The 25,416-nt window shown below is 35.2% G+C and overlaps 2 protein-coding genes across 3 annotated transcripts in view; both read left to right on the top strand.

The window, feature by feature from the left end:
* The first annotated feature begins 33 nt into the window (after positions 1-33).
* LOC141481055 (uncharacterized) lies at positions 34-5,832 on the top strand. 2 transcript variants are annotated; one of them, XM_074172239.1, is made up of 3 exons: positions 34-3,404; positions 3,464-3,685; positions 3,743-5,832. In XM_074172239.1, exons 1-3 carry the CDS (start codon positions 3,234-3,236, stop codon positions 4,388-4,390), a joined length of 1,041 nt encoding a protein of 346 aa, XP_074028340.1. In that variant the 5' UTR covers positions 34-3,233; the 3' UTR covers positions 4,391-5,832. The 2 variants fall into 2 exon arrangements, with proteins under 2 accessions (XP_074028340.1, XP_074028805.1); XM_074172704.1 differs by having other exon boundaries at positions 3,464-3,587.
* A 4,762-nt stretch (positions 5,833-10,594) lies between these two features.
* The window catches only part of LOC111511675 (sodium channel protein Nach), a 51,686-nt gene continuing 36,864 nt past the window's right edge, over positions 10,595-25,416 (top strand). The window contains exon 1 of the mRNA XM_074177175.1: positions 10,595-10,881. The gene's annotated coding sequence lies outside the window, so the exon portion shown is untranslated. The remainder of the gene's footprint in view (positions 10,882-25,416) is intronic.

Genomic DNA, 25,416 nt, shown 5'->3' on the forward strand with positions numbered 1-25,416 from the left:
GTTGAGGTGCAAGAGGCATATAGGATAAGAAAGTAACTTTGGACTGGGCCTGATTCATTGTACATTCATAAAATTTTGTTCTGTGTGGACATGAACTGAAAATGTATCCATACTTTTTTGCAGAAAAGCCAAAACTAGAAATGGTAAAACAATACTAAAGTTGGGTTAGGCGCAATTGTCAGAAGATGAAATTTTTTCGATTAGCCAATTTTCTATAGCTTGTGCCTGTATTTCATAGTCAAGTATATCATAAAACTAATTGCTTGTTGCTTGTAACTATTGCATTACGACACGACTTCAGTGTATGAATTATAATCTTCAATAAGGAGATGAAGTGATACGAATACAAGTATATCATGTGAAATGAAATTTGGTATTTATTTTTGAAGTTGTCACCCAAAGGTTCGAATTGACGAAGCCAAAATATTGTAAATCCAGAATTACAAAGATTAAGTTCTCTATCGATCACATAGATGGCGTCTTCGTGAGGGAAGATGTCATCGCCGTTGTTTACCCGCACCTGTTAAGCGTGAAGGCAAAGATCCAGGGTCGGGTGGCAAGCCTGTACCCTTTGATAAATAGAAAATCTAAGTTAAGCCTAAAGAATAAAATCACGATCTATAACATGATGTTCAAGTCTGTCATCATGTATGCTTCAGGTGTTTGGGGACAAGCGGCTCCGACTAACATCTCCATCTTTACAAAATAAAATTCTACAGATGATTGTGAATGCTCCGTGGTTCGTGCGGAATGAAGCCATCCGCAGAGATTTGAAGCTGCCTTCCATTCAGCAGTCCATCCAGTCGAGAAACCGGCGAGTTTTTGATTACGCCGAAACTCACGAAAATCCGTTAGTCAGGGAAGCTATAGATTACGCTGTAGACGACCCCTCCCGATATAGAAGGTCCCGACACTCTGTCGAATGAGGCCCCTATGTCCTCCGTTAACAGATGAATAATATCTTCATCCATCTCACCCCAGCCAGGTAGGGGTATACAGCGAAGGGCGGTATGGATGTCTGAGGACTTTCATGCCACCATCAAACACCAGTCATGACCCGTTTGTCTTTCTGACAAACACCAGTTAAAAGGGGAAGGGAGCCAGGCTTCAACCTGAATAAACTCAAAATGGATTACGTCATGCATTTATCCACTGCGGAGCCACAACCAGGACAGAGTGTCCTCTGCGGAGCTACAATGAGTTTCCTCCCAGGATAAAGAACCTTATCCGGGAGAGAAATCGACTCAGACGAGTTTATCAGCGAACTCTCCACCCTGGAGACTAGGCTGCGGCTAGCAGAATGGCCAACCAGGTTAAACAGGCCATCACTGACTATAGAAACGAGAGGTGGAGCGAGTGTTTGGAATCGCTCGAACCTGGGGATGATGAGCTCTGGCGAGTCATCCGCAGGCTCGAGAAGGGGAAAACCGCTCCCTTCCCTCTTCACGGACAGCGCGGCATCTGCTACTCTCCCGCCGAGAAGGCATTGGCATTTGCAGATACAATGGAGAGTCAGTTTCGACTTAACGTTGATCCGGATGATGATATTAACCGTGATATTCGGTTGGAACACTGGGTTCGGCGCATCCTTAGGAAAAATGATGACGATGTGATCCGTCTAGCTTCAGAGGAAGAACTGGAGGGGTACATTAGGGCCTAGAAACCCAAGAAGGCTCCGGGAATTGATTCAATCAACAACAGGTTGTTGAAGCAGCTCCCGGAGAACTTCATCAGATACCTGCTGGATATTATCAACAGCTCAATCACTCTCAGATACTTTCCTCGAAGATGGAAGCATGCCACAGTTGTCATGATTCCCAAACAGATTCCGAAAGTTGATGACCGAAATGTTCTGCCTGACGAACAATTCGGCTTCAGGAGGGCACACTCCAACGAGCTGCAGGCTCTGACACGAGTCAAAAATTCCATCTCAGAGCTGAACAAAAGAAAGACAGTCCATCTTGTCCCCCTGGATATTTCGAAAGCCTTCGACCGAGTCTGGCACGAACGCCTGCTACACAAAATGCTCGATTTCGATCTGCCTCGGGGTCTGGTCCGGTGGATTAGGTCCTTTCTGAAAGGCAGAACATTTCAGGTCCGAGTTGAAAGAACCCTGTCTCCCGTCAGGCACGTCAGCCTTTACGTGAGCGACCTTCCTAGGTTCGATCACGTGAAGGTTTCCTTTCACTCCGATAATACGGCTCTCCTCGCTTCTTCCATGGGTCGAGCGTTGGCGGTCGTCTACATGCAACGCGCATTGGACGACCTCGAACGCTGGTACCTTGACTGGAAGATTCGAGTGAATCCAGAAAAAACTCTGGCGATAGACTTGGGGAGACGTAAAGTTTTTCCAGACACAAGGGTCACGATTTCAGGCAGGAAGATTTAATGGAAAACGCGAGTCAAGTACCTAGGTCTTTGGGTAGACCGCCGACTCACCTGGGCAAATCACATTGATTATATCAAGAGCAAAGTGCAGATGAGGATAGCTAAACTCTATCCTCTGGTCAATAGAAATTCAAAACTCAATCTCAAAAACAATATTTTTCTATACAACACGATGTTCAAGCCTGTCATCATGTATGCTTCAGGTGCTTGGGGACAAGTAAAACCGAGTTGGTGAGTTTGTAGTTATCCAACAGGTTGAATTATTAGTAAATAGCATGATAAAATTGGCGACATTTCCTTTGTTCTATTTTCTTTTATTTTACAGAATTTAACATTTTCCTTTTATATAAGATTTTACAAGTTGTTTTTTTATCATTTTGTCCATATAATCTTTTTCTACTTATTATAATTTATATTTGAACCTTTGGACTTTCATTTTCTCTTGGACTGAGAAAAATACCATTCTCCTAGAGTGAGATGAAGTTAAGAGAACAAATAGTTATTTATGTATCAAGGGAATTAGGAGGGCCTTAATTACCGATGGCAAAGTTTGCGTCCCGAGGGCCTCTGGCCCGAGGGACAGCAATTGCCTGAGGTTATTAAGGCTCATTAATTCCCGTGGTACATAGATAATTTTATTTCTGACCGATTTCAATAAAATTTTGTTCATTTTTGAAACGGAAAAATGTACCAATTCATTACCTTCCCGGTATATTTGAATCAGGTACCGTTGATTATAGTAGAGTTTTCTTGTTGCTAGGTTGTTGCTATGTTACTTGTTTATAAACAGAACTTTGTTATCAAGCTGTGTTTGCGGTGAAAACGTGTTTTCTACCCCAAATATAATGGAGGATATTTTGAAAAAAACTGAACAAGCAAGAGGATCATTAATTCCATCGAAAAGTGAAGCCGTATACCAAAAAGAATACAAGATATATCTGGACTGGCTGACACGGAAAAATGTTATGCCAAAAGATGTCACTGAAACTGTATTTCTGGCATATTTTCAAGAACTGGTAAGGAATTTTCTATGTTTTTCGGTAGATTTGGTAGTAATTGTGTTTATTCGTTTCAGTCAGAAACGTATAGTCCGAATTCTTTATGGACTAAATGGTCAATGCTAAAATCGATGGTGACTATACATGAGAAACGAGATATCACCAAGTTCAATGAACTACAGGCTTTTTTGAAACGGAAGAGTAAGAGTTATAAGCCGAAAAAGTCTGCTGTTTTATCTCCTAAAGATGTTATCAGATTCCTAAAGGACGCTCCTAATGATATTCATTTATTGCATAAGGTAATTTTTTTCTTATTTTCCTTTTTGTGTGTATTTATTTCCTTTTTTTTGTTATAGGTTGTTTTGATTATGGGTTATTTTGGAGGATGCAGAAGTCAGGAACTTTTGAATATGAAGATATCGGATATAGAGGACCGGGATTCCGTTATGGTAGTGAACGTACCGGAAAGTAAAACTGGTGTATCTAAGAAATTTACAGTTGTGGATGAAAAAGAGTTCTCCGCTTTGCCTTTATTAGGACTTTATATGTCTTTGCGTCCTAAAGGTATTGAACGATTTTTTTTGAGCTTCCGACAAAATAAATGTACATCTCAGCCAATTGGAAAAAACATGTTTGGGAAAATCCCCAGCAAAATCGCAATGTATTTAGGATTGCCAAACTCATCTTCCTATATGGGACATTACCTTCGTCGCACTTCTGCTACTGCTCTAGCCAATGCAGGAACAACTATGACTAACTTAAAAAGACACGGAGGTTGGAAAAGTTCCACGGTGGCGGAGGGGTATTTGGAGGATAGCATCGAATTGAGAAATAAAACGGCGCGTATGTTGTCTACTTTGTCATCAGAAGAGGCAGGTACCTCGACTGTAGTGAACAGAAGCTCCAGCCATACAAAAGAAGAAATTGTTTCCAGTGGCGGAAGTAATTTTCAGGGAACATTTCAAAATTGTACATTTATTATTTGTAATGACGTGAATAAATAAAATATGGTTCAGTTTTCATTTCTATTTATTTTTATTTGTGAAAGGTAGAGGGAATTATAAAATCTATAATGTCCCAAGGGAGTTATGACCCTCTTTATTGATAGCGTAACTATGACGATATAAGCTTATAATATCCCGGTCAGAAATAAAACAAATAATATACTTTTTGTCAATCTATCGAGAAGAGAATAGTGAATGGAAAGCATTTTAATTAAGATTGAAATTCAGATTTGGAACCAGATAACGAGAGAGAATAGAAGTGGGTATACCAAATAATCAGATTTCAAAAAGACCGGCCTTCGTGCGATCGGCACGAACCGTACAGCCTTCTCGGAATTGCCTTGATATTCAAAATTTTGATGTGGAAAAAATCTGCATCTGGTGACAGCAGCTGCCAAAATTGATTCAAAAAGATTAAATAAGTCAGAAAGGAGCATTTATTACAAGGGTTTTACAAAACCCGCGACACGTGTTTCGCTATACAATAGTTTCTTCAAGCGCAAACTTGAGGAAACGCTTGAGGATTTAATTACGAAACTGTTTCTTTCAGTTTGTGTCAGTTTGCATGATCCACATATTTTTGTACAGATTTACTTTAACACGCTTTAATTAGCTTCAATTGTATGTTTGTTCGTACCCGACTTCTGTAGACTCGATTTTGACTAACTTTGAACGGGCAGATTTATTTTAAACTTTGTTCGCTATCAGTGACAATACAATAATTCAATGAGCTTATCTCATTATCTTGATCAGGATAGCCAGAAAAAAATAATTTCGTCACAAAGTCTCATCGATAGGGGTGCGATAGGGAAAGTTAGATCAAAAGTGAATATGTCAAAATGTGTCCCCCTGTATACTATTGTTGAGGTGTATTATTTCACCTGAAAATTTCAGGTGTTATTTCACCTGAAAATCATATAATATCATAATGAAAAAAATATCTGTAGAGAATGTCTACGTTTGAAAAGAGAAAAATTAAAATTGATTGACATTTCTCACGAACTTGTTATTTGAATTGGTTTAGAGGAAGCTTCAAAAACTGTATATTTGCCTTAATAACTAACACTAGTAAGCCAATAATAATAATAATAATCATCTTTATTTCAGAATATGCCAACAATACAATAAACATATATTGACAACATATAATGAAATGACGTTACTGAAGGTTACATGATACAATGATCTTGCGTAAATAGAAATATAAGATGCATAAATAAAGATAATTTTAAAAATTATGATTAAAATAGTCCGCAATATTACAAGGTTCCAGATGTATGAGTACCTTTTTTATTTCTCTTTTGAATTTATTGATGATGACCAATGCTTTTATTCTATCTGGTAATTTATTGAACAATCTAATGCACATGTATTGTGGGCTATTTTCAGTTACCGTGAGACTGTGAACAGGGTAGTTGATATTTCTAGTCCTAGTTTCATATTTGAGAGGGATGTAATTTATAATAAACAAAGATTTATTTCAAAAAAAGAACATTAAACATTCATAAATATAAATTGCAAAAATGGTCAATATATTGTTTGATCGGAAAATACTTCTGCATGATTTCCTATATGGCATATTTAAGATTATTCTTAACGTTCTCTTCTGAATGATAAACACTTCTTCCGTATCAGCACTGCTTCCCCAAAACATGATGCCATATTTAGCAGCTGCTTCAAAGTTTGCATGATACATAATTTTTATTGAACTGAAATTTAGAAATCTATTGAGAGTTCTCATGGCAAACACGACTGAATTTAGTTTCATGCATGATTTTGTTATTTGCTCAGACCAGCCCAAATATTCATTAATGTAAACACCTAAGAATTCAGTACAAGGAGCTATCTCTCTCTTTCTATTTTTCATATTTATGCTTGATGAACGTTCTATCTGTAGCTGTCTTGGACGAAACAGGATTGTATTAGTTTTTGATTCATTAAGAATCAATTTATTACTTTCAAACCAATGTTTGGTACCGCCAAATAGATTACTTGCATTTTGCATAAATCTGGAAAATTATCACCCCCGAATAAAAGGTTTGTGTCATCAGCATAATTTGTAATAAACTGATTTTCTTCAATACTGGTTGCACATAGATCATTCATGAAAATTATGAAAAATATTGGACCGATAGTACTACCCTGAGGTATTCCGATATTTGATGATGATATTTCAGATTTATAAATTTTTTCTTGATTCTTAATGCACCCTCTTTGAGTTTGTTCAGTGAGACAAGATTTAGCCCATTTCAGAGCATTCCCTCTAACATCATATCTCTCTGGTTTAACCATCAACAGGTTTCTATACAAACAATCATAAGCCTTGGAAAGGTCCAAACATTCCCAAGGTTAGTGACTTTTTTTCCATGAAATATAATATATTTTGAGTGAACTGAAAAATGGCCGACATTGTTGACCTTCCTTGGATATACCCATGTTGATTTTTACTAAACATGTTGCATTCATTGAAGAAGTCAATTAATTGTGTACAATATGCCAATTCAAATATTTTCGCAAAACTTGGTGGTATACTAATTCTATGATATGATTTGGTGTAACTTTTTTTAAGTATAGCGACTTATCATTTTCTGTAATATTATTGAAAGATGGAACATCAGGAATATCTTTCATCATTTGGATTACAATGTTTAATAAATATTTATTGTATTCAACTGTGATTACTTCAGGTTTTCCTTTAATGAAATGTTGTTTTTCCCTGTCAATTCGTTACATGTACTCCACATGCACTTTGTTTTGTTATCAGACTCCTGAATTTTTTTGTGATACAAGTCTTTTTTTGCTTTTATTAAAAGATTGTTATATTCAATTTTTGCTTCATTATACTGCTCTTTGAAAATTGGTACATTTCTCGAAAGAATTAGTAAAATTTCTAATCTATGTTTATACTTCAGTACTTCATCATTTACCATGGTTTTCTTATTGTCTTGTTTCGCTCGCACCTTTTTGAGAGGAAGACATTCATTAAATATATTTATAAAATTGCTAATGAAAGAATTCCATTGCAAGTCAACTGATGATATGCTATGACTGTATGCTTCAACCCAATTTTGTTCCTTTAGTCTGTTAGTGAAGTTAATTTTATTCTGTTTGTTTTCTATAGAAAACGAATGGACTGAGCTTTGAGAACTGCGAAAGTTGGTCACATCAACCTAGAAAAGTCTCGTGTTGCCCTACACGCTCTAGAGAACAATCTTATAATGAAAAAGCACTGCTCGCAAGGTTGAGACTGTAAAATCTGCGATATGGAAAGACGAAAAAAGAATTACGCACCCAACGTGCCAGTTCTGGAGTGTGAGAGGACGTGCGTTAAATTGATTCTTCCTTAGATTCAAGTCCAACCTTTTAAAATTCTCAAGTGACCTTTGGAAGGGAAAATACTCAGGAATTTTCAATTACTTCCTTGACGTAAATGATTATTCAAATTGGTTATTTCAATTTGTTGTCGAAGTGATAATGATTCCACCAGTGATGATGACCAACATATTACCGAACAAAATGAACTTTCAGATAAGAAACCACTCAACTCAAATGTTTGATATTGCAAATTATTCTCATTAATAGGCTATAGCAAAATGATTAAAACATTATTGTTGAAGAGGTAGCATTATCAATGCAATACTTGTCAAATTTAATCGACTCATGTCTGACCGTGATAAATTGACTTCTATGGTCACGTCAATGGAGAATGGACGACAATTTTGAATGACGATTTGAAATGGACACAAATTTTCCAAGACAGGTATACTAGGAATACTTTTCTCAAATGCTAATCAATGAGAATACAAATGTTTGCCGGTTTTTAACAATAACTGTATTTTTGAATCTGAAATAGTTCTGGCATTAGATTGAAGTGCAATTTTATTTATTCTCTTCGATGGTTCATATACATTATGGAGGTACGAACCACTATGATCCATCGTTCTAACAATCAATGAAGATTTCATTTTTAATAGTGGTACCACTATATTTCAATTGTTTTCTTGTAGAGCGATTTCACTCAAACGTACTTCTCACTTTCATGTCTTCACATTTCATGCGAGAACAAGGAATTCTTCACGAAGAACAACATTAATTTTTGCCTTCACGATCTTCATCCATTACAGTGCTTCGACCAGTAGATTAGAGCTCTGAACAAAGGACAGCTTAACGACGTCATATATATATATATATATATATATATATATATATATATATATATATATATATATATATATATATATATATATATATGATGTGTTGTTTTTCCGGGTGTTCATCCGTTGTGTACTATTCGATAGTCGACGTTTCATCTCAGATGGCATTATCAAGACGAGTTACTGCTTCGCTTCGAGAGGTGTAACTGATGTTAGGTTCTTCTTGTGGTGTTTTTATATGGCTTCGCTTGCGTAAGTTGTATGGATTTGTTACCTGTTTTTTCACCTGAGGGTTGTTGATGGCTTTTGGCGGTTCTCCTACCTGTTTTTCTACCTGAGGGTTGTTAATGGCTTCTGGCGGTTCTCCTACCTGCGATGGTTCATTATCAATTCGTGGTTGTCTTTGGTGGTTGTTTTTAATTATTGTTTTCCAAATCCTTGGGATGTTTAGTGAGTCATCCCTTTTGTTGATGAGGCCTTGCTTTTCGATTTCGATAGCTTCCCTGATTTGTCGAATTCTTGGGTTTTGCACCTGTGCTATCTGTTTTGTGGACTCAAAATTAATCTTGTGACCTGTTTGTAGGTGGTGTTGAAAGAGGGCAGAGGAGGTTTGTTTTGTTCTTATCGAGTTTTTGTGCTCCTGGGTTCTGGCAGATATACGTCTGTTGGTCTGACCGATATATTGTTAACCACAGTCCTCGCATGTGATGCTATATACTCCTTGGTTTTCTAGGGAAATTCTCTCTTTCGGTCTGGGCAGCCAACTGGATATCGTTTTGTGCGGTTTGTAGGTTGTCCGGATGTGTCACACCTTTGACATAAGGTAGTGTCACAGATTGTCTGTCGTGTGGAGAGTCTTCTGTCGACCTAGTGGATGTTTTTTTGGTTCTTCTTTGTCTGTCGATGGCCTTTTGAATGATCTTTGATCCGTAGCCATTTTGTCGCAGAGCCTTTGTTGTCTCCCTCAATTCTGTTGCCCTGTTTGTTGGTTCTGTTATATATATATACATATATATATATATATATATATATATATATATATATATATATATATATATATATATATATATATATATATATATATATATATATATATATAAAATCTAGAAAGGTTAATGCAGTCAAGCTGCTGGAAAATAATTCCATGAAAATAAAAAAATAAATAGATAAGTACTTTTTGATCATTTCCATATTGATTTCAATTTAAGATCCACCGGTAGACAGCTGTTTCAGCCTATTGGGCATCGTCAGTACCGGGCAGGCGGTCCTCGATTGAAGACAAAGGCAAAAGCCCGAAACACGTGTCTATGGTTTGCCACTTTCTTGAGTGTTATGTCCGATATTAACTTCTGTTTCTATATCAAGACACTCAATAACTTTCATATTCGTATAGTTTTCTCGTAAACACAAGATCTATCAACTGAAATCACAAATGTGCGGTTGGCTCCTGTTATATATATATATATATATATATATATATATATATATATATATATATATATATATATATATATAATATATATATATATATATATATAGACAAAGATGGCGCTCAGTCGCCATCTTGAAAGTTTCATCTGTCAATTTCACTTCAAAATGAAGTATTCATGCATTACTTTCATTATATCAAATCTCGATTTTTTGAGTTGACCTGTTCAAAAAATAAAAGGGGGGGACTTTAAAGAAATGCACTGTATAGTGTGCCCATAGCTAAGGCGAAGAAGGATTTGATGCGAGAAATAAACTGTAATAGCAAGTAAAGTCATGAATTTTTATGTAGTCTATATTTCTTTCATATAATCCGTTAAAAAAAATTTAATATGGTTTCCGCTCACTGAGACAAACTGTATGTACGAAGAGTTCATGGTTATATATATCCAGATTGGTCAACTTTGTTGTTTATACTGAAATTGAAAATCTCAATCAAGCGACTCCAAAATCTTCAGCCCCGATTTTTTGCTCAACTAACAATTCAACATTTTCGGACTATGTCCTCATTCCAAGGATAAAAAGATCCTTAGCAATCACCTTCCGCTGAAAGTTACCTTGGACCTCCTTATCATTAACAGGTTAGCGATCACAAATTTGTATAACAATAACCTGGTGTACAATTATTTCTATGGTGTGGATTGACCATCGCGGACGGTTTATTTGCGATAGTGCAATATCTGGCGATAGTGCAAGTTTCGATTGATTGGTTCCTTCGCGACGGTTAGTGACCAAACGGTAATTTTGAGTCAGCGAAAATACATCATTTCTAAAATTTTGTTTTTCAAAAATTTACTTTAATAGTGCCATTTTTCGCTGGTTAACGAGTACGGCCTTTTTATACATCTGGTGAGTAGAACTTCTAAATTGATTAGAGTAGATTGTTATCTGAGGAGAACATTATAAAAAATAATCAGAAAGAAAAGTTTTTTCCACCAGCAAAAATGAGTTCGGACTGAGGATATTGGAATTCCATCATGACCTCATGGTATTTCAAAATAGAAATACAGTGACTAAATTTATGAGTTATATGGAGTTATATGGAACAGTTTTGAATTTTGAAATATAAAAAACGTCGACCATGATGTCAAATTGTAAAACTAAGAATTTTGACATTGAGAAATGCACTCCCTACATAACATAGAATTTTGAAAATTGTGATCAAACTAAGAAAAAACCTATCATGAAATACTAGTGATCTATAAGTAGATCATTTTACGAAATTATAATAAAGAAGCTGTTGTCCTAATTGAACTTGAGTACTTTTTAATCATGAAATGTTGATTTATTGATGTTCTGAAAGAATAATGTACTGAGATATGCAACCTCCTGCTGCCACTTGAAAGTTCACACACATTAAAAAAAGGACATTCGCGTATACCGGGTATAATGAAACTTGGTGATGAGGTATTTGATAAGCCTGGGGATATTGTCAATGGATACGCCAAGTACCTAAGAAGTGTATACTGGTTTCGTACGAGAATATGCTTCGTGAAAATTCTCATGATTCTGATTAAGATACATTAAACATCCCTGCTTTCTCTAAAATCGATATTGTTACCGTTTCGAAAAAATTAAGAAATAAATTCACCGCAGGCGTTGACAATGTTCCTAGTCTTGTGATAAAGGACTGTATCGACGTTCTCTCGATATCTCTAATAGGCATATTCAACTTAATTTTTACAACTTGTGCCTTCCCTGAACAGTGAAAAACGGCTCGAATTTGTCCGATAATAAAAAAGGCGACTCTAGCGATATCACAAACTACAGGGCAATTTCAATTTTTTGTAACTTCCCCAAACTCTTCGAGATATGTGTGCAAAATTTGATATTCAAAAATATATATCTCCTACTCAGCATGGTTTCGTACAACAAAGATCATGTATGATAAATCTTGCATGTTTAAATCAATATGTCTGTACGTACCTGGACAAGCAAAAACAAGTCGATGTTGTTTATTTATACTTCGATCAAATAGACTATAGGCCATCACGTTCTTCTCAGCAAATTGAAAAAATTGGGACTCTCTAACCAATTGCTAACTCTAATTGAATTATATCTAGTTACCAGAAAACAATTCGTCGAATATGAATCTTTCAAATCGGCTCAGTACGTAGTTACATCTGGGGTACCACAAGGTTCTATTCTTGAACCTCTGTTATTTTTGATTTTTATTAATGATTTGGCAACCTTTTTGAATATTCCTAGTCTACTATTTGTAAACGACCTGAAACTATATTATAAAATCGACGACATTACTGACTACCAACGTGTACAACATGAATTAGAAGTAATCAAACTTTGATGTAATAATAATCGTCTACAACAAAAAAGCGAACTTTAATGTACGATTATTCAATCAACAATACTACAATCAACCGCGTACACGAGATAAAAGATCTTGGTATAACATACGACAGTAAATTAACATCTACAACACATATAAGGAATATGACTGCTGACACAAATAGGATGCTTGGATTCATTTACAGAAATGGCAAAAACTTCAAAAGTTTTGTCATCTTATAATTGCTATATTTTGCGTATGCCAGATCTAAGTTAGAGTATTAATGGCCCTGTGTTATGGAATCCAGTTTACGACTACCAAAAACATCAATTGAGAGCGTGCAGAGGAAGTTCCGGAAATACTTATGTCTTAAAGTTGATGGATAATACCCCACGAGAAGCATCGATCCTGACATTTTGTTGGCACGCTTTTATATGACATCTTTGGAAAATAGGAGAGTTATCCTTGGTATAAAATGCCTGCATTAATTACTAAACAACAATATTGACAGTACGGTTCTTTTACCCGAGATCAGTTTCTTAGTACCAAGAAGTGAAGGCCGACAAAGCCTGAAATTCTGTTGCGAAGCATCACGCACAAATGTTGTGCTACGATCACCATTGAGTTTTATGTTCAGTAGCTTCAATGAAATCTGTGAACACTGCTTTATTCATTTCGACTCTCTGAACTTCATGGTATCATGTATCCACAATCACTTTTAATGATACTATGAATAACATTTGTGTCAGTACTGCTACATTGCATGATTTGTAACTTTTTGTAACTCAAGTTTTCATTCCTCTTTTGAAATTATACGTATACGAATATTTTATATATACTTTGTTTCAGCATTTACTTCTATACAGTTCCATATTTTATTATTTCCACCTACCTGGAAGACCTACCTTTCTATTTCTAACTTAGTTTCGATGAAGTGTCCCGAGTCCTTAATGAATGACTCTGTCTTTCCTATGAATGCCTACAGTAGGCTTGTCAAGTTTTTGGTCAGCTCATAGGATGGTGAACTTATCGTATTTACGATGGGTCTTAGTAACACCATCTACTCATGGATTTTTAGTTAGTCACACAGAAGTGGCGGAAAGGCTTCGGATTTTTGTATAACTGTTTTTGTGTCCTCTCCAAAATCCTGGAGGTCGTGAAGTTAGATCCTGGAGACATACTACTGAGTCTTGACTTCTCGATGATTCCGATCAACGACATGATACGGCTTATTAGCAAAATATTCCCAGCAGATATAACCGCCATCTCAGATCATTGCTTAACATCGGTCCCTAGAGTAATCCGCCGTGGAACCACTCAACAAATTTCTATGATATCCAAACACTCTCTACCCAAAATTCCTATTCACAATGGAACCAGAAACCCACAGGAATCTGGCATTCTTAGATGTTTTTGTGAACAGATGTGAATATGGAAAAGAAAAGAAAATGAAAACAAAATTCATTACCCAACAGATGAATCCATTCACAGGACAATATATAATATAATAATGCAGTCTAAATAAAGGCTACTTGAGCTAAATATATAACAAAAGATTGACATATTGAAAATTTGACAAATGAATTCACATATACGATCGAATTGAGAAAAAATATCACATTAATTAATTATTATTTGTAAATAACATGAAATGAAGACAGTAAGCTACATGATAGTTTGTTCAAATTTGGATAATATGGTCTTCAGTAGATCGAAATTAATATCGCATTGATTGCAGTGGGTATTACAATTTTCACACATCAAATTTATAGGAGGCACTTTTCTAAGGTTGGATCTAGTAAAAGGTTTATAGAAAGGGATCTGTCTACGTGTAGTAACTTGAGGTAAGTTGAAGTTAATTTGTTCTAGTAACGAAGGTGCTTCAATGGAACAATGCAAAACTTAGTATAACATAATAATACTTGATGAAATTCTACGTTGCTCCAAGGAAGGCAGATCAAATCTTTGGAGTAGTGTGGAGTAGTCAGTTCCTCTAGCGGAGTACACGCTATTCGTTCTAAATGTGAGAAACTTCAGAAAACGGCTTTGTACATTTTCCAAGATTTCCTTATGTACATTATGACGGGGATACCAAATCAAAGTAGCATACTCTAACTTGGAGCGAACGAATGAAGTATGGTTAAGGCACAGTATTGGTGTGGCCAACAAATGTCAACCTGCTGTCGAACGTCACCCCTAGACCTTGGACAGCTTCTTCGCGAAGGAGAATTTCATCCTTGAAAGTATAAAAATAATCAATACTATACGCATTACTTGTAAAAAGGCAAAATATGCACTTTCCAACATTCATTGCCAAATTATTGATTTGACACCAGTTATCTATCAGGTCTAATAGAGAATGGAGGTAAGAGCAGCTCTCTAAACTTGTGATAGATGAAAAGATCTTCAAATTATCTGCAAAAAGTGAGTTGCCACACAAAAGCTCGAAGGTGATCGCATTTATGAAGATAAGGAAAAGCAGGGGTCCGAGATTGGAGCCTTGTGGCACACCGGATGGTGATAAGTATGGTGCAGATATAATTTCAACATTTTGTTGAATGGTTTATTGAAATGTACATGGTTTCATTTCAAGTTTCGACCAAATCGAATAATCTGCAATGATTTTTTTCCAAGATCGCCCTTGATTACCTGAACTTTGAAATTTTCCATCCAGCAGTGAATTGCATGATGTAGGTGCGTACTTTTGCTGCTTGATAATAATCTTCATTACAAATTCAGTGTAGTCTCATGACCTTTTACTGAAATATATATTCACTGTCAGTTATAGCAGTTTTTTATCCGTTTGTTATTTAAAATTTTCGAGAATATTAATGAACTTTTTATATGAATATGTTCAGTGAATTATTCATTAGCCATTTGAGATGCAACTGTTTTGTCTACTCGAAGAACACATATACAGATAATATATTTTTCAATATACATGAACTCAAAATTAATGATTTCTATGAGAGTATGCCCGTAGAATACCTGTTGAATATTCTCCACTCTCCGAATAAATTACTAAATCTTGTTTGAATATTACCATGAATGGTAATGTGGGTGATGACAATTATTTAAACAAATTAATTCACTTGAAAGGTGCAGTATTTTTCTAGTAATACAAAGATCAACACGTGATGACGTATGTCTGGTAGTAAGTTTGGGAAATGAAATAAATTATCAAGCATATTAAGTGCGGCTTGATAAATGGCGAAGGAGCCAGTTCACCACTTTTTCGTATCGATTTTCTGGAATGAAGTGTTTTCAATACCCCTCATTAATTATTGAATAGATTATATCTGACTAGTTGTTCCCCGCGTGGAATTTCGTTTGTCACATTAAGTTTCGTGACAGACCATTTCAAACAAATAGTTACAATATTTTTTATCAACGGAAAACTTCAGGTTTCATACTTCAGAACTGACAAAATTCAATACAATCTTCAAACTCCTATTTTTCCCTTTTTGGAGTTGAAATTCTTGATTCCCTTTCTTGATTATACACTATACAAAGAACCTATCTGCATATTTCGAAATTCTAGGGTCAGTAGCTTCGGCTGTACATTAATATAAGAGCGGGCAACAGCGCTTCATTGCTTAAACTGCCCCTCTACCCCCGCGCATCGTCTTCCGACCTCTTACAGTAGATGCGACGCGTTATGTCTTACTGTGTTGTGTCAAATTATTCTTGTCGTGATAACTTTCAAACGATTCGTCCAAATTGCTTAGTATAAATGATAAAGTTTATCTATATTAAATACTTGAAACGACAATTGTATCAATTTCCTTAAGAATTTGACAGATATTCTGAAATGTGCATTGTAAAAAAAGAATCCCATTTAATTGTATTTATGGCTCACTATTTTGCGTATAGTGGCTACCACAGAAGAGTGTGTAAAAGCCAAATAAAGTCAAATATAAATTATAATTCGACATTCTTCAACGTAAAAATGCCACCCCTACCTTCAACCCCCTTCCAATGACAGGTACGACCCCCAATTTTTTAAAAAGGAATTATAGGTTCGTGATATATCGTTTGAAAGGTATCATCATTCTTCATTCAAATATATTATTGCTTTCGAATTTAGTGCAACAGTTAAGATAAAATAAATTAAAATTATGTGGTTACCGAAATTCGATAAAATACACTCAAAAACTAAAATGTAATGTAAAACGTAATGAAATGTAGAATACGAAAAAGAACTATGGATGTTAACGAAGTAGATGTTCGAAATGTTCACCGTGAATGTCTTGGCAACATCCCAATCTTAACTAAAACTATCTTGTAACATTATTTAACATATCAGGCGTGACCGACCAAATCACAAGCGTTATTCGTTCTTTTGAGTCATTCAAATCTGACGGTTTGGTTCTGTACACATTGTTCTTCATATATCCCCATAAAAAGAAATCTAATGAACAAAGATCAGGTGATCGCGCTGGCCATTCAATCGATTCTCGCCTCCCTATCCACCGATTGGGAAATGTTGTATCGAGGTATTGCCAGACATTAACTTGGTAATGTAGTCATGCTTTATCTTGCTGAAGCCATATATTTATATTCTGGATCAGGATATGAATTTGCTCCACTTGGAATGACTTCATTTTGAAGTTGCCCTCATTAAAAAACGAACCAACGATATGGTTTCCTACAATCCCTGCCTAAACATTAACGTTTTTAGGGTATCGCGTGTGTTTTTCTCTAATCCAGTGAGGATTTTCCGTTGACCAGTAGGGGCAATTTTGCCTATCAGTATGACCGTTAAGAGACAAAGTACACTCATCAGAAAACATAACGTCTACTAATTGGATAATATTGTTATACACAAGTCCATTATTTGCTCACAAAAATAAGTTCTTCTATCAAAATCGTCTTCCATGAGCTCCTAAGTGCATATCATTTTATAGGGATGCATTTTATTTTCTTTTGCTATGTTTACTATCGTTGTATGGCTAACATTGAATGTAGTAGATGCCTTTCTACTCATTGTATGTGGGTTTCCCTTAAACTCAAGCATCACATCTAATTTGAGTTCATCACTCATTGCCTTAGAAGCTGCGTTTTTCATCTGCCCCACATGAGCAAACTCGCGAAATTGCTTCTTTATTTTGCTTATTATTTCTTGAGATATGGACCGTAAATTAGGAAATTCCTCACGAAACAGGCAAGCTACTTCCTGTTGTGTTCGGGTTGCATCTCCGAAACCAATCATTTGTAAAACTGTTATTTTATGCATTTTCGTTAATGTAACCATTTGTCAGACTTGAAGTTAACGAACTTCAAACTTGAAATACTGACCAATAAAGTTATAACATACAAAACAACTTGTCAAGGCGTTTCAAACTAACGTTGCCACGGAAATTATTTACAGTTTTTTAAAGATTACCATCTAAAAAGAACATTGCCATGGTTTTTGTCCTTATTGTCAATACCTCAACATGAAATAAGTTTTGAGTGTATTTTATCGGTAACCACATGATTTTAATTTATTTTATCATAATTGTTGCGATAAATTCGAAAGCGATAACATTTTTGAATGAAGAATGAAGAGACCTTTCAAACGATATATCACAAGCCTATACTTCCCATTTAAAAAATTGAGGGTTGTTCTTGTCATTCAACGGGGGCTAAAGGTAGGGGCTAAAGGTGATGTCAAATTATAATTTAAATTTGACGTGTTTCGGGATTTTGTTAAAATCCGTAACCGAAATAATGAATTTATTTCATTTGGCTTTTAGACACTGTATTATATTCTGATGTATAAACTGTATTTATGTGAAATTTCATCTAAATCCGTACAGTCATTTAGGCGTGAAAGAGCCACAAAATACATACATACACACATCCATTCTCACCAACTTTCACATTTATAATGGTATAGATATAGTTTCATCTATACATTCTGAAATTCAAAGTTTTTCCCAAAAGAAATGGGCAAATTATATATTTTATAATCGTTGACAAAACTATTTCGAAAAACTCTTTTTAGAACATTTACTTCTCAACCCAACATAACTTTATCCTAAAGCATGGAAATCCTCACTTCGAAAAATTATTTCAGAAAGTGATAGAGGAAGAGTTTTTGTTGTAGTTATCTATTTGGTTCAAAAACTTGGAGGGTGAACTCATTGATTCAATTCACACGATTCTATTTACCCTACAAGAATCACTCTGTAGTGAAAAAATTAATACAGATATTGCACTTTTGGTGTATATTCGTGCCACATCTAGATATCTGAATATAGTAAACGCAGTAATTACATCCAGGTCACATTTCGAGTAGTTTTCATATTCGTGATGATTGATATTTCCAGATGCATAAAAAGTTTCTATGGAATTAAAACGGAGATCAACGAAGTATTTTGAATGTTTTATTCAACATACATTCTGCATGGAGACATGATTCAATGAATATTTTTTTAATGGAAAGAAAGTTTATATTGAACTGGTAACATATTGATGTAATTTGACAAATTTGAATGTTTCGAATAATATGTTCGTGATGGGAGTTTACGAGTATTACTGAACGGCAATCGAGGATTATACAATGTCATCCCCAAAGTATGCACCATATGGGAAACTTCTTTGTTTTTCGATAAAAAGTTATTCTTGATAAAAGTTTGTGCTTCCCCTAAAACTAAACATGCAGCAACAAAATACAGTAAAACACATGTAATATACGAGGAGCCTTCAAATATTTGATTTTGAGACAAGAGTAAGGACCACTTTCACCAGAACAGAGCTATCGGCTCGTTACCTGACTGACAGTTAGGTAAGGGAGGGTACTTTAACGGATAGATTGACAGCATTTCTTTCACCAGCCTTTATCGACAGTTAGAGAAGAAGCAGTTAGCTAATTGTGAGGCGTTGCCATTCAAGCGAGAGTTATTCGTTCCGTGGTCATTACATCTCTGACTGGCAGTGAAAGAAGCAAAGTGCGCAGCGACAGTTAGAGAATTATGGAGGGTGATTTAAAACGTACGAGAGCCCCAAATTTTACAAAGTCTGAGAAAACCCTTTTCAGGGAACTGGTACATGAGTACTCAAAATTTATTGGATTCAAGAAGACAGACGCTATGAGCAATGCTGAAAAGGCTAGAAAGTGGTCAGAACTATGTGAAGAGTTCAATTCGACGAGTTCCTTACATCATCGTAGTGTTCAAATTATACAGAGTCTGGGAGAATTTGAAATATCAAATATAATTCTAGGCTCGCCTAGAATCTACAATTACATTCTGCCCTGATCTGTTGTCATTATGTTTTTGGCCATATTCTTGGTCTTGTAACACATCCATTTCAACAAATGTTGAGTTTTGACTATCTAAAGTTTTTCTTATCCTTTTTCTTACATGTATTCTGACATCCTAATGTTTACCTGTTTATCATTCTACAATTATGTTAGGTTATGTTTCACACGATAGAACTTAACAGGTACACATTTGGCCAGTTAAACTTAAGCAACTGTTACCAATATTAACTGCAAGATTTGCATTGGTGAAAGCCAATTATTTCTAACCGATCGTTAACTCTGTCGTTATATGGAAAATATTATTTAGAAAAGTTGTTCATCATTGAAAAATACATCTAAATTTGAAGTCAAGGCCCTCTGAGTGAAGTTTTTTTACCCATTTTTTTTAAATGGGGACCACGAAAAGGAAAATTTGCTAAAACGATAAATAGACAGCATCCTGTATACAACATTTCATTTTAAAAGCCTGCAATATTACGAATTACAGAACTATGTTGTTAACCACGGTCAATTTTTTTGAAGAGTAAAATAATTTTCAAATTTTTTGGTGCAAAGTTATTATTATTTTTTGTTAACACCGAAAATTACTCAAAATTATACAGTATTGTCACAAGAACTCAATATTCAATAAAATCATATCACAAAACATCAAAATAAAATAGGTATTTTGGAACCAACTGATTGATTTTCTGGAGATTATTTTGGAGAAATATTTTGGACTCTTCAAAAAAATTGACCGTGGTTAACACCATAGTTGTGTAGTTCGTAATATAACATTTTTGTTTTGGAATAAACCGTTTTATACAGGATGCTGTCTATTTATCGTTTCAGCATTTTTTTTCGTAGTGCGTATTTTAAAAAATGGGTAAGGAAATAAAACTCCATTTAGATGGCCATGACTTCAAATTTAGATGTATTTTACAATGCTGAACAACTTTTTCAAATAACATTTCTCGAAATTTTTCGAAATAAGAGTACTTTTCTCCTGTCTCAAAATCAAATATTTGAAGGCTCCTCGTATATTACTGTATTTTGTAGGTGCATGTTGAGTTTTGGGGGATGCACAAACTTTTATCAGGAATAATATTTTGTCGAAAAACCCTTAACAAATAAGTTTCCCATATGGTGCATACTTTGGGGATGACACTGTATAGTAAAAATTTCACCTTGGATTCTATTAATCAAATACTGTGAACTATGTTGGGCACGTGGATAAATAAGTCCGAAAATCGATAAAGAACTACAGACATGACGTATACTAACAAACAAAATCCCTTTATGTTGTATCCGTTAGGTAGCGACGATCGAAAGCTCATACACTAGGTATCACAAGTGTTTTTTAGGACCCGGTTCACATTCTTGTGCTTTAGAAATGGCCGAGAAAAACCTTACATGGTTTGAAGTTTTCAAAATCACTCTAAGAGAGTACCTGCTCAATTCAAGTATGCCTGCATATAAATATATCAACACAAATTACAGATATGAGAGGTAAATTCAAAATTTTAATTTTTTTTTCTACTTTAGATCACATATCTTCGCAACATTAATTCATCTTTGATGTGATGAACACTTCATTGCGAGATTTTAACTAGCACTACACATTAACTTCCTCAAGCGCCGATCAGATGAATTTTTTTAAATTGACTGATAGTTCCAGACATATTACCGCATTCAAACCAACGAAGAAAAAAACGCGTGCGTCTCGGGACGTCCGACAGAAGTAATAAACACTATTCTAAGTTGAACTATTTGATATTGGAATTGGTTAACTTGAGAAAAGCTTAGGTTATTAGGTACTTGAATTTTATGTATATTACGCGTTTGGCAGCAGATAGGTAATGGCTCATTTAGAATACACCTGTAATCTAAATTAATGGCGGCCACTTCCATAAGAAATTTTTAAAAATGATGAGATATGTAACATTTACTCTGATAAATATGATCTCATGAATACATTCAATTGCCAAAGGCAAAAATCAGTGAATTTTCTCTCCAAGTTCTCTTTTAAATCGAAATAAGAATTAATTTTCAGTGAATTTATTGTTCAACAGTTTGTAGGTTGGTAATGAATCTAGTTATATCAACAACGTGTATCAACAACCATTTGTTTTAATTATGAGCTGTCATTCAGTATCTCGTAAAAATGAGTGACAACGATCATGAAATTTGTGCTACCCCACCAGATATTACCGAGCAAGCAAATATTGCGATGAATAATTTGCTGCTAGCAGAAAAAAACGAATATAATTTCGAAAATTTTATGAGTTGGAGGGAGAAGAAAAACATAAGAATCTTTCTTCGATGTTCCAGACATCCAGACTATCTGAGCTTTATAAAACATCAAAAGTTGCTGAGGTGTGTACCCTTTCCTGATTGGCATCAGTGTTCCAAGCTTTTGAGAAGCAGCCATTTGGTCCATTTCAATCCCTAACATACTAATCGAAGCAGAAAGCGGAAATGTCTGACCTGACATTATTATATCCGATTCGGTTCGACCATTGTACAGAAGTTAACTCAGTCACAGAATTATTCTATTCGTTATTAACCCCAATTATTAGTCAGTGTTTTCCGGTTAGTCACAACTGCATTAGAAAATATCCTCCCTGGTACAATAATGAAATAATCAACGATATCAAAAGAAAAAATAAAATTTTTAGAAAACTGAAAGCTACATCAAGAATTCCTAGTATTCTATTCTGGGACGATATTGAATACAACAGGGCCTCCGAAATCGTTAATGCATTCGCAATTTTTTGAAAGTGCATATTCTCCACCTCTAAAATCATATGAACACACGAGTGTTACCTCAAACAATCCTATCATTTCTTTAAAACATTTTTGACTATTTGAAATCTGCAATTCTCTCAACAAACTAAAACCAAAACTCACAAGCGGGGATGATAACATACCTAGCTTTTTCGTTAAAGATTGTGCACACCTCCTAGACATACCATTACAAACAATCTTCAATCTAGCACTGAGTACAGGATGCTTTCCTAACAAATGGAAAATATAAAAAATTTGCCCAATTTTCAAAGCTGGTGCCATAAGCAATATCCAAAACTACCGACCTATAACCTTGTTATCAAACTTTGCAAAGGCTTTTGAGATGTGCTTGTACACAACAGAATCTTTCCTGATGTTAAGAATTTAATATCAAACAATCAACACGGTTTCTTTAGCAAAAGATCAACAATAACTAACTTAATGTGCTTCACACAATCAGTAAGTAATGCACTTAATAATAACCTACAAGTAGATACTGTCTACACAGATTTCTCGAAGGCGTTTGTCAAGTTGGATCATAACATTCTTATCAATAAACTTCACCAATATGGATTCGACTCCCAACTCTTAAACCTTTTCCGCTCATACTTAACTGAACGTATCCTATTCGTAGATTATAGGGGTCACAAATCGTTCCAATTTATTGCAAACAGTGGTGCCCCTCAAGGAAGCAATTTAGCACCTCTTTTATTCTCACTCTTCATTAACGACATAGGAAATAATCCCTCTAGCAATTTCTTACTCTTTGTAGATGATTTGAAAATCTATCGGCCCATTTCATCACAGGAGGACTACTTAACCTTACAAAAAGACCTTGACTTTTTGTACAATTGATGTACCAAAAATAATCTTCCCCTCAATAAAAACAAATGTAAATACTCAGAATACACCCTTAAACATAATATTATTTCTCATGATTACTGCATAAATAATACACCTCTTCAAATAAGCACTCATCAAAGGGATTTTGGTGTCACATTTGACCCTGAACTGAGTTTCTCCATCCACTGTGACACAATAACGAGCTCAGGCAAACGGATGCTAGGGCTTAATTATCGTAACTGTAAGAACTTTCGTAACCGAGACAGTTTTTTAACTCTTTTCAATGCATACGTCAAATCTCGGCTGGAATATGCCTCCCTTATATGGTCATCCATATACAATGTCCACATAAACAAAATCGAGTCTATACAAAGAGGCTTCATGAAATATATTAGTTACAAGCTAGAAGGAGTTTACCCTGAACAAGGCATCGACAACAGAATACTACTGAATAAATTATTATTCCTTCAAAAACGAAGAACCTACTACTCTATAATTTTCGTTTATAAACTAGTGAATAATCTGATTGACTGTCCCGAACTACTCTCCCACTTTAACTTTCATGTTCCACGAATCAATTCTAGAAATGAACTGACTTTTTATCTACCAAATTCTAGAACAAACATATTACTCAAGTCACCAGTTGTTGCAATGAGCAAACTTTACAATCAACTCTGTGAAAATCTCGACATTTATTATGAACCTATTGGTCAAGTTAAGAACCTCGTTAAAAAACTTTTACACTCTAGTCAAAATACATGAGCCCAAATTGAAATTTATTCTACCATGTGAGCTCATTACTACTACTGTATCACTGCTGATTCATGTTTTTTTTTGTAATACACCTGAACTATGTTTTTACTTATTAGCTCTATATCTGCCTTATGTTTTTTTTCAATTACTCTCCTAGCTTGCTGCACACAAGTGTTCCACCTATTTTTTTGCTTAACTCTCCTAAATGTTTACTTAATTTTATTTTTTGTTTACTCGCTTCAGGTGTTTCTAGTTGATGAATTAGTATTGTATTCATGTATATGTGTATGTATGTATATGTGTATGTATATATGTATGTGTATTGTGTGTATATAGGCAGATATAAACTGTAACATGCTTGTTAATAATATTAATATGTCTTGTTATTGGGATTCATTCCTGGGAAAGAAAGTTTTTGGCTTTCTACTACTCCATCTGATACAAAAAAAGGGATGAGAGAATCTTCCAAAGAAAGAAAGGAAGTAATCAATTTGAAAATAAGTAACTCTATACATGGATGTGTAGATCATGCAAAGAAGTAACTTTCAGATTTATTCCTGTTTAGACATTAAACAATGTTTTTGTATTTATCTTTTTGGAAAAAACTGACGCTGGGTTTTGTATCTGGTTACTTTCACCCCAACTCGAAAGTACTTCTAGATCCTCATTAAGATATTCAACCTCCTGCTGCCGGTGAAGATGTGCATCCACAACCGATGTCCTAGAATCTAAATGCTGCCGTCAGCAAAGCAATATATTGGATTTTTGTTTTTTCCAATAAGTTGATATACAATAAAAAGAGGTTTGGAGACAATATGGATCCTTGGGGAACACCAGAGTTGATGGTAAAAGTATTAGAGGGATATCCATCAACGGCAACTTGCAGGGAACTTTTTTTCAGGAAACTGAAGAGCCATACACAAAAATTGTCCGGCAAGCCATAGCATCAAATTTTGACCAGCAACCCTTATGCCCCACACGCTCAAAGGCCTTAGTAATATCAAGCGCCATAGCTCTTGACCCTCCATTTTTCGATTGCGTTATTCCAAATATGGGTGACATACGATAGAGGGTCCCCTGTTGATCTTTATTTTCAAAAGCCATACTGATGATCGCTCAACATGTTGAAGCCTTCCAAAAATTTGAGAATATGTTGGTTTACAGCTTTCTCTATGATTTTTGATATCACTGATGGCAAAGCAACTGGTCTATACTCATTTGGAATAGTTTTCTTGCCCTTTTTGGGAATAGACTAAGCGTAAGCAATCTTCCAACAAGATGTGAAAACCCCTTTTTTGTGAGACATGTTGAATAGTCTGCCAGAACCCTTCAGTGGGCTGCCGAAGACATCTATGAAGGCCTCTATCGATTCGTGGATGCAAGCTAAATCGTTAAATTGGTGGAACAAGCTTACAGGAATAAGGCAGGCAACAAAGTTCATTAAGAAAGTCTCGTCCAAATTCATGGAAGACCTGCTCAACCACAA

This window comes from Leptinotarsa decemlineata, unplaced genomic scaffold (genome assembly GCF_025532065.1).
Source record: "Leptinotarsa decemlineata unplaced genomic scaffold, Ldec_3_MD MMD2_P_RNA_scaffold_1, whole genome shotgun sequence".
NCBI classification, from domain to species: domain Eukaryota; kingdom Metazoa; phylum Arthropoda; class Insecta; order Coleoptera; family Chrysomelidae; genus Leptinotarsa; species Leptinotarsa decemlineata.

What these genes read in the sequence shown, in the direction of transcription:
- LOC141481055 (XM_074172239.1), top strand. Translation starts at nt 3,234, where the DNA reads ATGGAGGATATTTTGAAAAAAACTGAACAAGCAAGAGGATCATTAATT. An exon ending in TGGCATATTTTCAAGAACTG is followed by an intron (nt 3,405 to 3,463) that starts GTAAGGAATTTT and finishes TATTCGTTTCAG; the next exon opens with TCAGAAACGTATAGTCCGAA. An exon ending in ATATTCATTTATTGCATAAG is followed by an intron (nt 3,686 to 3,742) that starts GTAATTTTTTTC and finishes TTTTTGTTATAG; the next exon opens with GTTGTTTTGATTATGGGTTA.